The following is a 17,585-nucleotide window of genomic DNA, read 5'->3' as shown; positions in this document are numbered from 1 at the left end:
ATTTGTGGTTGGAAAATAGCGGAAAACACACTGTAAATTTATTGTTAAATATTATTAGATGTCAGCAAAATCTTGACATATATGTAGCACCTAACACAAAGTAATGTTCTTTCGCAGTTCGTAAGTCCTGACGCTTGACACATTTATCTGTTCTTAACAACTAATATTTTTGCTCCTTTTCATAATTTTGCATCGTTTAGAATGTTTAGAAAAATTACAATCATATTTCCTTAACTTAAACACCTAAAGTCGAACACATGAGAATTATACAATTTAATCGTACCTACAGGTAAAAGTTGCTTTCTAAAAAGCCAAAACAATTACTTTTTTCCAGTTTTATAAACCTGCTCTCTAACCATACAATGTTTGGTAAATAATTAGATTATATTTGTATAATAATAATAATCGATTGCTCGAATCACTTTTTTCCACTTATTGTGATTCCTGCAACTATATAGCTACCAAAATAATCACCCCATTCCTATCGCTTTCGACAGATGCTGCAAACAAAGCTGATCACCTCCGCGCACAAGCGCGTCACATTTACGTCACTTAAGGCCGACACCACCTACGTCATTTCCGCCAAGCCGGTGACGACCGGAACTGGCATCTCGGCGCAGAGGTCGGTGACCACAAAAAAGCGAGCGGCCGTCCCGGCCACCGACATCCAAAGCAGGATAGGGTCTTCAAGTATGTTGTCACTTTGCAGTATTTCTCAGACATATATAAAGTGTTTCCACCATGCATGAGAATATTAATCCAAACAGCTCCTCCGGTAGTTGTAATTCTTAACCAACGTTTCGGCAACCTATGCAAATTGCCTTCGTCGAAGACGTTGGTTAAGAATTACAATTACCAAAGGAGCTCTGCTTTTGATTAATATTTCGTAGACATGTCGCATATGCCAAGGTCGACTCGTTTGATTTGTCTAGTCGTGCAAAAAGCCGTTTCTATAGCATAATTTGGTAGCAATTTGTAAAAAAAATCAGTAGCCCTTCAGAGACATCGCCATTTACCAAACTGGGTGGCCTTAAAACATTAGACGTGACAGCAACGCATCGTTAGTCAACTAATGACTTTGGATGTCCCACACTTTAAATGTTATTCCGGTTATCGATTTTGGCCAAAGCTACAGCCGCCAGACTGATTGAATACATGTCACTTCGCAGTATTTCTCAGACATATATAAACTGTTTCTGCCAGGCAGAGTAATATTAATTAAAAATTTAAAAGTTTTATGCAGTTCCGTAGTTGTGCTTGAAACACTACATTTGTGAAAAAGATCCCGTAGCCCTTTACAGGTTGGTCTTCGTTTAAGTAAGGTAGACAGCCTCATTATGGCCAAGGTCATTAAACCTCACCGCTAGATTTCTTGGCGGTGCCAAACGTTTTTTTTTTCCTTTTTCGAAAATCGTTGACATAGTTAATACCCAAACTGGGGTGACCTTACAACATTAAACATGACAACAATGCATTCGGTAGCCATCTAATAACTAGGGATGTCTTATAAATGATATTTGTCTGAAAAGTACAGCTGGTGATCTGAGCATAGACGTCATAAGTAAGGTCAAGCAAGCAAAACTGTTAAATTTACAGCGTCCAAAGTGAATTGCTGTTTTTCCGATTATTAATAATATGTTTAACCAAAATCTTTGTATTATTCCTAATATGTTTAACCAAAAAACTGTCAACCGTTATGCTCCAATATAAGCTTAAATATTTTCTTAGATTTACCTTTGTAATTTAATAAATGGCGTTAAGTCGCCAACCGTGTCGGCAATGTACCAACTCATTACGATATCAGATCAACACCGGTAACCACTTTATATCAAGGGAGATTAGGTGGCACTACATAAAGACAAACTGTATTGAATTCTTGACGCATGGTTGTGCAAAAGTTTGTCAAAATATCAATACAATTTGTCTTTATATAGTGCCACCTGATTACCCTATTGAGAGGAGACATGTGGCTATTTACAAAGACCTTCTATCAAGTTATTTATCCCCCACTAATAAAACTCGTGCTTTTTTTATTACGCTGAAACAACAAAATAGAAAGACGGGCGAGAAAAAAAAGTAGCACCTATCAAGAAGCGACAGGTTGGGCTAAAGGCCAGCCCACTTAACTTTATGAATTTAGAGATTTTCAGAATTTAAAGCACAGATAATAAAACTCGTGCTTGAAACGTTCTCAGCTCCTCTAGCTTCGCTGGCGCCACCCACCGGCCTCCGCGTGGCTTCGTCGACCAGAAAGTCGGTGGTGCTCAGTTGGCAGCCGGTTCTGGTGCGCAACCTCTCGCCGATCTTTATTCGCTACCACATTCAGTTCTACAGAGCCGGAACCAACGTCCTTAGCCGGACCGTGCGCCTGATCCGGGGAAACAGAGTGTGAGTTTTTTGTTTTTACAGAGTGTGAGTTTTTTGTTGTTGTTGGGAGTGTCGCTGCTCCTGCGTATGTATGAAATGCAAAATTGCGAAGCTATTATTTTATTCTCCTGTTTTTTGTGATTAGAGGCACTTTTGATACCCTTTGCAAGACTTCCAAGGGCGAGTAAGCCGTCAAAAACATCAAGCTTTCACACACCTTAATCGTGCAGGCTTAAGTTATTTGTTTATTTATTTTTGTACATATCTCATCATCGTTATAGAACTTCCTTTCTTACTGATTTTTCGATGCAATAGGTTAGAATTCGGAAAACCACAAAGAACCGAAATTTTTTTTTTTTATTATTAACTCTGTCAATACAAAGTTGTTTAAAACAGCAATCCGGACACATGCAAAGCGTACCTTTTCCGCCTTCCAACGACAAACTAGGTTGAACAATTTAAAAAATACGAAAAAACAATATCCTTCTTCTCTAGCGTGCGTGTTTTGTTTTTTTGCCTTTCCACCTGTTCTTGGCGCGTTTACTAAAGTTCATTTCACGCTTGTTGCAGGAACGTCCCGCGGTTGGTCTACCCCGTCTATGACGTCACTGTGGTCAGTCAGAACATGATAAACGGTCGAAGATCGGCTCCGAGTCCGAAACTGCGGGTAGTTCTCACCAATGCCGCCGGCGCGGGTGGATAAACGTATTTTCGTGGATATCAAGTATTTGCACTGAATCGTGTAGCAGCTACCTGTGAGACTTTGTGTCTTTTCCTGCTTTTTGACGTTTTTTCTTCTTTTGCCTATATTTAGAAAGATTTTTAAGTCCCAAGGGGTAGTGTTGCTATCCCACCGCGATGTCAAACTTAGTGTACTTTGTAGAAAATTTTAAATTAAAGTTTGAAATGCAATCGGGATAATGCTACGCGGAATACGTTTCGCGCTTACACTGAAAAGCGGAGTGCTTCCAATATCGACTGTTCCAACTCGACTGTTGCTGAAATTTGTCAGGCTCGTTTGTTCGATATATGCCTTTTTTGATATTATAAAAATCTACCCGTTCCTTCGCTGCCAAAATTGTGTATTTATTGCCAACCGACGTTCGTTTTCTTGCTTTTTGCGCCAAAATAAATGTATGTAAAAATATGGTTTTACTCGCAATTACCGAAAGGTCGATTCAACATTTCCCATGTAGTAGGCTACATCAGGGGTCGGCAACCCCTAGCACGCATACCACTTGTGGCTTTGGTGGGCGTCAAACTTGTTGTTTGCGACTATAGCTGTTCGTATCACGTTGCAATACCCCAAAAGTGGCCTGATGTTTACTGCGCTAAAACAGGACATTCTGCATTACAAGTAAACACGTGCGTTTTTGTGCGACTGAGAAACCAAGCGAAACTGGAAACTGGGTATCGGCTAAAAAGCGCCGAAGTATATTCCAGAATAGCCGACACAGTGTTGTGTTCGTGACAGTTTTTTCTTTCAGCAGCATGCGCAGTACACAATCTTAAAACTGATAACGCAGCAAACTGTGAGTTGTTAGGGTGGTGTGGGGCACGTGTTTAGTTTGTTGAGCTTATAATAATTTATTCAACCGAAGAGTGTTCTAATTGACACTTTCGTTCTGACTTCCACTTTAAGGTGCGTAACTCGCGAGCCTCCACAAGACGTTCTGGTGATTAGAAATGTATTAGCTGATGAACGACAACCAGTTTCAAACAATCAACGCTGTAAACAGCACAAGTCGATAGGTAAGAAGAGTTAGTGTTCAGGCGGATAGCGGTCTTAATTACACAAATCCAACAGCTGACCGCACAGAGAAAATGCCGAACAAACCATTAAGCACTTCACACTTTGGTGCGCGTAGACGTAGGCAATAATTCTGTCACATGAGCCGAAAGAGCGTAAATTGAACCGTCAACACAAAAGCTCTTAGTCGGTAATAAATCGTGCCCTCTACAGTGGAATAGCGTAATGGTGGAATATTTTCAGGGAGTCGAACCGGAAATTTATGAACCGGTTTTGGGTCATTTTTTCCGAACCTGAACCGTTTTTTGAACGATTTTAAGGAGCTGAACCGAATAATTTGAAAGAACATTAACCTTAACCGAACCTGTTAACAAAAGCGGTTCACTCCAGCATGACGTCACGACTTGTATTTTAAAGACTCAAGTTATGCCATGTTTAAAATGTTATGAACAAATTTAAATATTGATTAAAAGACGTTGATTTATTTTTTATTTTTAGGTATTTCAATAATGAGTTGCTGTTTTTTAAATACGTCACGTAACTTTGATCCCGGTTTTGAAATAACGATAGTCGAACCGGAGCTGAACCGGAACTTTCAAATTGCTCTGAACTGAAACCGGAACTGAACCGCATTCCGAAAAAATCCTTGAACCCGAACCGAACCTGAACCGGAAAAGTCAAACGGTTCGACTCCCTGAATATTTTCCATGAGCCCTTAGCTATGAGTTTAATGTTGAATCTACGTTTAATTTTAGTTATGTAAATTGGTGAAACACAGGCCGTAAAGTGTGAGCTGGACTCGTGTTCAACGACGGAGTCGACAAATCGTACTCGAGTTGTTTTTCACCGACTCCGCAGCCCCGGTTGCAAGTGCAACACCAAACATAGAAAAATGTTTGGCACGCGAGTTTTTAATATTTTGATATTATTTATAAAGTGGTACACTGTATACGAAAGTTTGCCGACCCCTGGGCTACCTAATAATTTTAAATAAGGTTTATATTTTCTTAAAATGTTTGCTAGTTAGTATTCTATGATATTACAAAGATGAGCGCGAAAAGCGACCGCGAAGCAGGCAACAGGACTCAAAACCAAAATGTGCACCTAACAGTTCATTCAAAGGTACACTTCCGCAAAATATGCACCTTGGAGCACAGTAGTGTCAGTAGTATATTTTGGAAAAGGCTATTTGCCCGGCAACCGTTTACCGAACTTCGAAGTATACGATAACCGGCGCTCTTTCACTATTGTACGTAAAAATGAAAAAAAAAAAAAATTTTTTCAAATGCCGCATACCACAACACATATTGTTTGGGTTAGGGTGTGGGTTAGCGTTTGGGTGAGGGTGGGTCAAGTTATTATTAATAATAAACATAATATTACTTGACCCACCCTCACCCAAACGCTAACCCGCACCCTAACCCAAACAATATGCGTTGTGGTATGCGGTATTATTATTTTTTTTTTTGCATAACTTTTCACGCACAGTAGTGAAAGAGCGCACGATAAACGACCCACCACTGTGGTAAGTATGACAAGTGCGGCGCTCTTTCACTATTGTACGTAAAAATTCATAAAAAAAAAATGTTCTTCAAATGCCACATACCACAACACATATTGTTTGGGTTAGGGTGCGGGTTAGCGTTTGGTTGAGGGAGGGTCAAGTTATTATTAATAATAAACATAATATTACTTGACCCACCCTCACCCAAACGCTAACCCTAACCCAAACAATATGGGTTGTGGTATGCGGTATTATTATTATTTTTTTTTGCATAACTTTTCACGTACAATAGTGAAAGAGCGCCGGCAAGTGCATACCTGCGAGTTTTTTTCAACCTTTTAAAAGTGCACCCTGAAAAAAATCTGAACTGCACCCCAAATATGTGGAACGTTTGTGCGGCATACATTTACAGTGCAATCAATGCAATACAGTATACACTGGAAATCATAAAGTGCACCCGAGTGCACTTTTTTGACGTTTGCACCTGGTCACCCGGATTTTTTTGACCGTGTACCCGCGAGATATCAGCGAAATCTGCCATACTTTCCAGACAGGGTCGAGGGTGAGTCAATTAAATATTATTATATTTATTAATACTGCTTAACCTAACCAAACACTAACCAACACCCTAACCCAAATAATATTCGTTGTGGTAGAATTCTAGACCACCTGCTGAAAGTTCAAATGCACATTCCGTGCACATAAATGGCACATTCGCGCATTAAGCATATTCGGTACACATTTCGCCTATGCACATTTGGTGAACAATGATCACATTTTTATATTAATATTTTTACTGGCCCCTTCAAATGTTATCCTGTTTTCAAATTTAAGATCTCCTGAAATGCTTTCGTATTTTATAGCCTTTAAAAATATAACACCAGACAATATATTTTTCAACGATACAATCTATACCTGCTACAAAATATACATTTAAACTGTTTTTTGTAAGTCCCAGTAAGAAAGTTATAAAAGGGGAAATGGTTGTTTCAGTGATAACATGCTACAGCCCAAAAGCTGTTATATAAGAGCTCTAAGCCAGTGGTTCTTAACCTTTTTAGCTTATGGACCGGTAAAATTTTAAAACAAATTTTGCAGACCAGTGGACCTTTAAAATCAAAATCAACGCAAAATGTAATTATGACAGAAGTATGCAACTTAAAAGCAAAGAACGGAAACTTTAATTTAATGAGCAATTTGCTGCTGTCTTTTTGATATCATACAGGGTTCTATTGAAGCTTTTGACATACAACTGTTCTTAAAGTTTAGGACTTGAACGAGTTGTAGCCTACTTGTAAACAGTTAGTTAGGCACAACACTTCCAACATTGTGACATACGATAAGTCCAAAGTAGACAATGCTGCAAATACTGTGCCCAAAGATAAGTTCAAAGTAGAAATTTGTGAAGCCTCAAATATCTTGCATTTTGCATTTGAGATATAAAATTCTAATATATTTGGAGGACCGGCAGTGCCAGATTAACCATTAGGCTAGTAGGGCTATAGCCCTGGAAAAATTTGTGGCTCTCATTTTTTTTTTTTTTTTTTTTAATTTATTGTAAGGCACATAGTTATACAAATCTAGTACCAATACAGTACAGTTTTTGCCTAAAAATCAATGTCTGAGTTGAGTCAATATGTGCCTTGTGTGTGAGTTGTTGTAGCTTGGTTTGCAAAATTGGGCCCTTTTCCATCTCCTGCCGTCTGGTGGTTGAGAACCACTGCTCTAAGCAATTTAGAACTTGTGAAAAAAATAACGCCCCGGAATTATTAAAGTTCCGCAACTATGATGACAATTATACACATAATATGTACAATAGTGCTGATCACTGCTAATGACACTTTAAGTCAATCTATATAAATGGCTTGTTTGGGGCTTTAATCACTTTAAGAGAACTTGTTTACATTAATGGTGCCGATACAAATCTTGATTATTATTTATCTATATGCTTTTGATTTTAATTTCAATATTTTTAGTGTGATTAACTCTTGAATAAAACATCCTAATTGGCAATGGTCATCTTAATATATTTTTTTTATAACAAGTGAACTTCGAGTAGTTCTACCAAGGACAGCATGCACTCCAAGTTAGTCCATATCTTGAATTGTAGTTTGTAAAAACTCTTAGGTTCAAACTATCTATTTATCTTCACTATAAAGTATACATTTATTGGTATTCACTAGTTTTCCTAATTGATTTCATTGTGGCCAAACATAGCACAAATTAATGCAAGGTATAATTTCACTGTAAAGATAAATAGGCAACTCTTATAAATCTGGAAGATAATTTAACAAGAGTGTTCCTACAAAATGCCTAGATTACTGTTTATGCATAACTGACCAAACAGTCTACAGAATAACGTATCTTTAGTTGGATACAAATTTTGTCACTACAAAACAGTATTTATTCGCACAATTACATTTTCTTTGCTTAGCGAAAAGTCCACAGTGCATAAGCAAGTAAACTACTAATTTAATTTATTGTCAAATCATAGGAGATGCTAACTCAGAGAACTAAATTATTTTTAAAAAAGGCCCTCTGTGGAAATGTGTTCTGGCTACGTTCATTTACCATTTAAATAATTTAAATATGGTTTGGCAGGCCCCTTAAAACCTCTTTACACATTAGATCAAATGGTACTGCTACACAACAAAAACGATATAACAATTTATTGTATCACATAAGCTAAGCCCCATGAACTGTTAATAGTAGCGTATGGATTAAATACGAATTTTCAACAACAATATCTAAAATCGAACCACAATGTCATGCTAACATTTAGTACACGGTTTGTCCTGCGATGCTGCGACCCATCTAAAGTAAAAGGGTATAAAGTTAGTGAGTGAGTATTTTTTATGTAACGAATAAACTAAAAAGCTTAATAGGATACACAACCATGACATTATTGCTTGCTACATTCTGGGTCCTTTAAAACAATGATTTTTTATTTCGATTTGGATTGGAGTGTGTACGAAAAGCTTTTTTTTTATTATTGTTGCTTTCTTACCATTGGTAAAGTTTGCTATAAATTGTAAAGCTCGGAATTATTGTTGAAATGATACCGTTTCCATTTTAGCCGTCGTTTTTTTCATATAGTTATTTTTTGGGCGCCATTTAGACATACCGCCTGGACACTATCTATTTCGACAAGAACACAATAAGGCCTGACAAAAAATAAATCGAAGGCAAAACTAAATAATGTTGGGATACTGCATGAGACGGTCTTTTTGTAATATATGTTGTAATATATACCGGTTACAAGCCGATCGGTTGCACCAGACACCTAGATCACATCATATTGGCTTTTGCATATTAACGTATAGCTAAGTTAAGTCCAAGACTGTCTTTGTTTAAATTTGCATTACACTTTTGAACATATGTTAGCAGTGTTGTAATGACTTAAGTCAATGATTACAACGACTTGCCAGTCATTGAACGTGCACTTAAGTCTCTATTTTTAAACAACTTGACTCTAAACTTTGGGACAAATAACTTGGGCTAAATTGAGGTGTTTTTTTAGGGATATTTAAAAAAATATGTTATTTATCTTAATTACCAAAACAGGCAGTACTAACGGTGTTTTACTTGAGAATAAATAGTAATCAAGTCCCCATAATATTTAATGCGTTAAACCTAATCCGTTTCACATTTTATTCCGATACCAATACCGATACCTAACATTTTGAACAAAAATATAGCGATCGGATCCAATACCAAATATGTATTTTTCGGAAATAGGCAAAGTAAGTTAATATGAAACGTTCAAACGGATTTTTCCTAAATTATTACACCAAAATTTGCAGAGTTGAGAACTTATGCCACATCAAGTTGTTAGAGTATATTGTTTTTTAATAAATTTGTCTTTCAGGGTAGAATCGCTGCGTTGGATCGAAAATCATGGCTAAAATTCCAAAATTAGTTACCGTGACCGATTTTTTTGGACATCTCTATTACAATCTTCTCTATGTTGTTTTGTAGTGCCGCCTTTCCCAACCCGTACCCCCACAACACAGAGTGCGAGACCAAATCCAAGTGGAGTTGGGATCCAAAATTCATCTCTTCTTCAATATGTTTGATGTCGAGTTTGAAGGAAACTGCGACCACGACCCCCTTGAAATCAGGTAAAGTATGTTTTTTGTTCTGAATCGTTTTTACACTAAAAGCGATAACAGTCCTGTGTTCGGCAAAAAACGCGGATACTGTTTTGTTTAAGTTTCTGTTTCACGAGTTAAATAGCCCGGCAAAATGTTGTTTTTGTAGGCAGGTTTACCCTGTAATTGCAGTAAGAGGGGAGGATTCAAAGGGGCACAATTTTGGTAACTTTTACGATATAGAGGCGTTTTGCAGTTTGCGCGAATCGATAACATCGTTGTAGTTTTAGTATTGAAGGTAGAACCTGTCCAACCTAATGCCGTAACTTTGTGACAAAATTGTCATAACAAATATAGTAGGGTAACTACTAGAGGGATTTGAACTTATAAAAGCAAATTTTGGCTTAATAACCTGGAAAAAAAAGAATTTTTCAATTCACCTGTAATGTCACCTATCCAAATCCACCCCCGCATTGTTGAGTGACTGTAAGTGAAATGTTTCTGATCCAAGTTTGAGGTTTTTATTCACTCGGGGAGCCATGAGTGTGTGTGGTTAAATTGCGTTCTTGTACCTTCTACAGTGTGTAAAACTAAATGTTTTGTTAAAGGGACGGTCTGACCTCTAGTGACCCGCTGATACAAAAGCTGTGCGTCAATTACATCCCAGATCCTGTTTTCGTACAATCCAACACCGTTTATCTTTAACTGCGCACCGATCCTATGATTGTGGGAATTGGGTGAGTAAATTATATAGCATATGTTAGCAGTTTTGAGTTTTTTTTATCTTTTGTTGCGCTACAAGCTGCTTGCATACACCACTAAGTTGCAAAATTACTTAAAAAATGGAAAATAATAAAAGTTACTATGGTGTCATATATATGTAATTCCTTTCGATATATTTTATTAATTGGACCATAAACAACCGCCAATAATTGGACCATAAACAAACCGCCCTTATGGATAAAACAGTTTTATAATAAATTATATAATTTATCACAGTGTCCCCGTGGACCGCGGCCCAAAATTGTTTCGTTTGTTGGTCGGCGACTAAAGTTTTTTTATGGTTTTTTATGGTTAGATCTATTAAGATTGATTCTCACCCAGATTTGTCCAAAATTTACAAAAATTACGAAAGAAATAGAGAGACATGACCAGTGTTCCCTCTAGGAAAATTTTCTACCGCGAAATATTTTTTTTAGTGCGCAAGAATATTTTAAGGCTGCGTTGGCTGGGTCCCGCGGCAGATTAATGTTGTTTTTTGTATTTGGGCAAGGCGTGAAAATTAGATGACATCACAAAGCGTGACGTCATGAAGCAAATATTTTCAATCAACTTGTATGTGCAATGGCAATCGAGTTAAATATGTTCAAGGATATGGACAAAGTGGTCGCGCGACAAAATACGAATATTAGGGTTAAATTGACAAAATGTCGAATTTTTACAGACTAGGATGCGTCTATTCGCTCATTTGCATTTATCAAGATGATTTTTGTAAAACCCACAGCTGTATCCGCGCAGAAATCGTGTAAAAACTGCGACTGTGTTTACGTTCTTAAAAAAGCATTTCGGTTTCATCAAGAACTTCACTGCTGTGTTCGGCACTGTTTGATTTGTTTGCTTGCCTTTGGCTACAAACATCAACGAAAAAAAGGTCAATGCGAAAATCTCAAACTGTTGTGGCAAAAGTCTAGATATTTTAGTTTTAATTTGAGTATGATGTAAGTGCGCTAAAGCAAATGTTACTGCGCAATCTGTCGGGTGTGGCTGCACAATTGCGCAGTTGCGCACCTTAGAGGGAACACTGATCATGACCCAGATTTAATAAAATTGACCTTATTAATGCTAATGCTATTGTATAATTTATTTTTTGTTTGCTTTAAACTTCAGTGAAGATAACTGTGTCCTCAAAGTATTGCTGTTATGCTTACTCTTGGGTATATTTGGGTTGCCGCGAAAAAATGTTGAGAAACACTGATATAGATAATAAAAAGGTGGTGCTAGTAAGATAAGGCATCTTTAGAAACCGAAACTTCTAAAAATGACTGAATAGTTTACATCACACTATAACTTTGGTTTTCGTTATAAACCAACACTTAGTAGAAACAGTTTATAACAATAACTTTGTGAATTAGCGTAATTAAACTTTGTGTTTATCGTGCTTCACTAATAAGCTTTCTTGAAGAGGTGTACTTGCATTTGTATGTTGTTCTATGTCCCCTTATTCATTGGTTCACCGATAATAACCCGTTGCTTGTCTGTTTGCCCAGCTATGACATCACGTACACGTCATCGCCGGGCAGTTGCGGTTGCTGGGGAAACGTCACAGGTGACCATAGCAGCGCTTACAGCACGTTATATCCGCAGGTTGGTAAAAAGAATAAAAATTGTAGATAAATATTTGAAAAAAAAAAATTCAAGATGTTGAAGGCTTATCCATCAAATTTAGAACTTCGCCAGCTCCGTAATTTTGCAGCCTTGTGACGTAAATAGAGTTGATGGTATTCTTTGGACTTCATTGTACGTCACAATGCTGCAACTGTTTAAAAGTAGGCTCCAACTCGCTAAAGTCTTAAACTTTAAGACCAGTTGTATGTGAAAGGTAAGAAGAGTTTTAGTTGCGTATTATTGCGTAATCAAATTTTGGATTGATTTTGATTCTTGAAGGTCAACCGGTCCGCAAAATTTGTTTTGAAATTTTACCGTTCCGTAATCTAAAAAGGTTGAGAAACACTGTTCTAACCAATATTGTTTATTACACCCCTAATCCCGAATCATTTAATTTTTTAGATTAAAGACGACCGATTTTCCAGTTGGTGACCGTACCAACATTGGTTTGAGGATAGACTGGAAATCGTAGTTCAACCTGCGTTTTCTTTCCATATTTTATCTCGCCTTAATTTACAACCATTTCACAACCTTTCAATACTATAAAAAATGTGAAATAGTAAGTTTACTTTCCTATAACGTTTGGTATGTTTTTCGGAGTTACTTTTTTCAAAAAAAAGAACTCTTTTTGGTATAAAGCTACCTTGGGGTTATTACAGTTGCTAACTTCATCGATTTTGTTAACATGACTTTAAAAGTGCAATAGGCCGTGTAAGTCACATTTTGTTATTTTTGTTATTATTTATCGTTTTATTTTGTCGCGTCTTGATTTTCGCTCATTTTGTTGTTTTTTTCTTCCATACTTAAACTTTCTAATATTGTTGATATTATATAGTAATTCCGCGATTCGCAGGATGAAAAATAAAAGTAAAATTTGTGCTTTTGCACCTCCAGCTTATTCGGTTTGTTTACCACTGGTTGTAAAGTTGTGCTTATCTAGCGTCTGTATCGTTTTAATTGACAGGGCGAGGTAAGAAATGAATATTTTCCTGTCCACAATGCTAAATCTGCGAAACAAAAAGGCCCACCAATTTTTTTTATTGATTTTTGTATTTGTAACTCAGCATACACGGGTGTTTTCACAAGTGATAAACAAGGCAAAACATGGCAAACAAATATAAGATTGTAATATTTAGTTAGATGTAAATCGAATATAAGTACAATACAATTCAAAATGTATTACAACTACTCCAAAAATTGTAGAGCAGTGACGGTTGACGTGGATTAAAAATGAACATTTTAAATTAAACTATAACTGTACTTAACTGTGGCAGCCAAAAAAGCTCCGGGAAAATAATAGTTTAGGTCTTTCTAGAGGTTGTTTAATTGTGTAATTCATCGTGTGAAGTAACTAGCCTACTTATTTGTTTTTTCTTTTTTTAAACTCTATGCTAATGTTTTACGAAAATATTAATTTGGGCGAAAAGTAGGTCTTATATGATTTGCCTTGTCAGTTTAGGCTATACTTTGTAGTATAACATTAAATTCGACCGAATTTTTTTATTTAAATCCATTTTACAAGAAATCTTCTTGTTGTTTCCACACGAATTCAACCTAATATATATTTTTAGGCAACATAGGAAGGAACACTCTGCACTAACAGTTGGCGGGAATTGATTCTGTTGTGTTATTCTAAAAAAAAGTAAACTAAAGTGCGAAGCACGTTGTTTAGTGGGGATAACGGCAGTACTGCTAGGCATATAGACCTGATTAACCCTATTCATTTTTTAAAAAATTACTCAATTTCAGACATAGAATTTTTATGTTTGCAGTTTTACTTAGATTGTCAGCGCTTAAGTACACCTATATTGACTTAAAAAAGCAATCACGATGGTTAAAATTTTAGTTTAATAGAGTTAAATGTGACATTCGCATGGGCGGATCATGGGGTACTAGGTCATGTTTCTCCGCTTAAATAAACTATATTTATTGTCTATTTTAATTACGAAATGCCAAAAAAATTTGCTTTGCGTGACTTTTGCGCTTTGCGTGACCTTTGTTTGGTTTGCTGTTCCTGTCTCATGTTAGGCAAATATAGCCAAAAGCGCGATACACTATGGCATGCTACACTGTGTGACTCAGAACCTTTAAACAACTTTCATTACATTGCACTGTAAATGCCATTATGTCGAGCAACATGCCTATCTATGTTATGTGCCCAAAGTGTCACTTGAAAATTTCGGTCAAATTTACAAAATAAATGCTATTTGTTGTGCTTCGCGCATTTAAATTGGTTTTGAGCTGCATGTTTGCACACAAGTTCGCTTAAAAGCAGCTTATCTATGAAACAGTTTCCGAATGCGCAACTATATATTAGATCTTATTTTCCTTGGTAGCCTGTAGCGTAAACATGGCACAGTTTATACATTAGTTGGCGAACACAGTAGGTAACTTTACGGATATTTGGTGTTTTTATCAGACGGAGAATCGATACAGCATAACAAATCACATTACTTTACTTTGTTTGATTTGTACACACTAACATATGCAGCTTACTTTTAGAGTAATATGGCTTCCATTTGGATGTATTGTTGTGTTTATTTGCAGCTGTGAATTGTTGATTTCAGCAAACTGTTGATGTGTTGTTACAATGTCACTTGAAGCCGAAACCTGAGCAGTGAGAATATAAAAAACTAACTTAAAGAGTCAGAAAACACTCCTACATATATATCGGAGTCAATTCAGTTACGCCAAAGAAAACATATAATTTTCATAAAAACAACTTTTCTTTAATAAGAACTTCCAAATTAGTCAATTGCTGTCATTTTTATGGCATTATATGGTACCTAAATGACCATATATATATAGGACTACATTGTTAGTATGCGTTTGTCCAAATAGCAAGATTGTTTTTATAATTTGCGTTTTTGAAGGCCAATCCATCAGATTTGTCGAAAAGAAACTATTAACTTTCTAAATGTTCCGTACCCTTGGTCACTTACGGTACCGTAGCCGTACTTTTATCATTGGTAGTAGCCCCCACAAACACCTTATAAGTACATTCTTGAGTTGAAAGTTTGCGCATTTTATTAGAGATTGTTTACTCTTTCTAACATATTTTCCACTGCTGTCTATCGTGTTTGGTATGGCCTAATGGTAGGTTTCCAACATGATGTATCCTCGGTCTATGGTTCGATTCCCTTCAACTACCAATCCAATGCCTGGATAATCAAACCTGAACCTGATGTACTTAACCGCAGCGTGACAGTATCTATGCTATACTGCACCTCACGTAAAAATTCCTTACACTGTAATCTAAACCACAGCTAACTTAAGTCTGTATCTCATCCGTTGTAAGTCCATCGCCTTTCATTGTAAATCACGTTAAACAACCTTCGCCTTTCATGGGCTATATTACAACATTTGATCTTAACTTTAAGGTTGTGGTCAGGTGAAAAAAAAAATTTAGGGCATTCAAATTGCCTTTATCTAAACATCTTAAACTCTGTTCTTCAACTCCTTGTTGTGGCGTAGCGGAAACGCACTCTGGTTTAAAACTGCTACGCCCGAGTTCGAACCCGGTTGAAGGTAAAATCTTTCCCCGGTAGCCGATAGATTTCAATGGGTTCGAACGTGATAATAACTTAACTGTAATTTCTCAATCTCTGTTAATGATAAAATTAACCTTAAATAACCTCACAATGAACAAGGAGTCGCCGAATCCTGTCCCAGCCTGTGGCGGGATTCGGTTAGCCCGGTGAAGTTTCTTGTATGTCACGTTAAACCCCCAATGCACACAGGTCAGAACATTGGTTAGGTAGCCGCAAAGTTTTCTAGGTCAGCTTAGTCAGGCAAGAAGTCGCTGCTTCGGGCTGGCAACATTGTTCGAAAAACTTAGGCCCTCAGAGGTCGTGGCTCAGAGCCACACCATAGGGACCAGCCCGAAGCAGCGCACGAGGAGTATAGGCAGCGACTTTTTTGTATTTTATTTTTGAAAAAAAATTATGAAAATGTGTTTGTTTGTTTGGGGGGGTGACCGTTATGTACTCTTTCTTACATACTTTCCACAGCCGTCTACCATGTGTGGTATGGCCTAATGGTAGGTTTTCAACATGATGTATGATTGGTCTATGGTTCGATTCCCTTCAACTGCCGATCCAATGACTGGATAATCAAACCTGAACCTGATGTACTTAACCGCAACGTGACAGTATCTATGCTATACTGCACCTCACGTAAAAATTCCTTACACTGTAATCTAAACCACAGCTAACTTAAGTCTGTATCTCATCCGTTGCAAGTCCATCGCCTTTAATTGTAACTCACGTTAAACGACCTTAGCCTTTCATAGGATATATTACAACATTTGATCTTAACTTTAAGGTTGTGGTCTGGTGAAAAAAAATTAGGGGCATTTAAATTGCTTTTATCTAAACATCTTAAACTCATTTCTTCAGCTCCTTGTTGTGGCGTAGCGGAAACGCACTTTGGTTAGAAACCGCTACGCCCGAGTTCGAACCCGGTTAAAGGTAAAATCTTTCCCCGGTAGCCGATAGAATTCTATGGGTTCGAACCTGATAACTTAACTGTAATTTCTCAATCTCTGATAATGATAGAATTCACCATAAATAACCTCACAATGAACAAGGAGTCGCCGAATCCTGTCCCACCCTGTGGCGGGATTCGGTTAGCCCGGTAAAGTTTCTTGTATGTCACGTTAAACGCCCAATGCACACAGGTCAGAACACTGGTTAGGTAGCCGCAAGGTTTCCTAGGTCAGCTTAGTCAGGCAAGAAGTCGCTGCTTCGGGCTGGCAACAGTGTTCGAAAAACTTAGGCCCTCAGAGGGCGTGGCTCAGAGCCACACAATAGGGACCAGCCCGAAGCAGCGCACGAGGAGTATAGGCAGCGACTTTTTTTGCATAATTTTTCAAAAAATTAGTGTTTTATGGATGGAGTTAGATATCTTTTGAACGCTTTAAGGTGGGTTAACGTGATTTGCATTTATTGGCGATTGAGTTACAGCAGGTGAGCTATGGAAATACAGTTAGGTTTGCTGTGATTAAGGTTATACTATCGTGTTTTGAACGGATTAGTTGGGTTAACGTTATTTACATTCAATGGCGACGAATTTACAGCACGTGGGTTATGGAGTTACAGTTAAGTTAACTGTGATTAAGGTTGTGGGTTATGGAGTTACAGTTAAGTTAACTGTGATTAAGGTTACACTATCGTCTATTGAACGGTTTACATGGGTTAACGTGATTTACATTGAATGGCGACTAAGTTACAGCAGGTGAGCTATGGAGTTACAGTTAAATTGGCCGTGGTTAATGTTTATTATTGTATTTTGAACAGTTAAGGTGGGTTAACATGAATTATATTTAATGGCGACGAAGTTACAACACGTGAGCTATGTAGTTACTGTTAAGTTTGCTGTGATTAAGGTTACATTTGCGATGTGCATTACCACTGCTTAACACAATCAAGTTTTTAAGTTTAACATCTATCGCAAGGTTTTACGGCAGTACATCTACATCGTGATAGAT

General features: G+C 37.2%; 1 protein-coding gene across 1 annotated transcript in view; it reads left to right on the top strand.

The window, feature by feature from the left end:
• Positions 1 to 3,505, top strand: part of LOC146145381 (titin-like) — a 132,331-nt gene extending 128,826 nt beyond the window's left edge. The window contains exons 153-155 of the mRNA XM_083390546.1: positions 498 to 690; positions 2,196 to 2,388; positions 2,938 to 3,505. Coding sequence (XP_083246672.1) covers positions 498 to 690; positions 2,196 to 2,388; positions 2,938 to 3,070 — 519 coding nt within the window. The 3' untranslated portion in view covers positions 3,071 to 3,505. The remainder of the gene's footprint in view (positions 1 to 497; positions 691 to 2,195; positions 2,389 to 2,937) is intronic.
• The last annotated feature ends 14,080 nt before the right edge of the window (positions 3,506 to 17,585 follow it).

Source organism: Ascidiella aspersa, chromosome 5 (genome assembly GCF_963924565.1).
Source record: "Ascidiella aspersa chromosome 5, kaAscAspe10.2, whole genome shotgun sequence".
NCBI classification, from domain to species: Eukaryota; Metazoa; Chordata; class Ascidiacea; order Phlebobranchia; family Ascidiidae; genus Ascidiella; species Ascidiella aspersa.
Note: the sequence above shows the minus strand (reverse complement) of the source record. Positions and strands in the feature narration are given on the sequence as shown.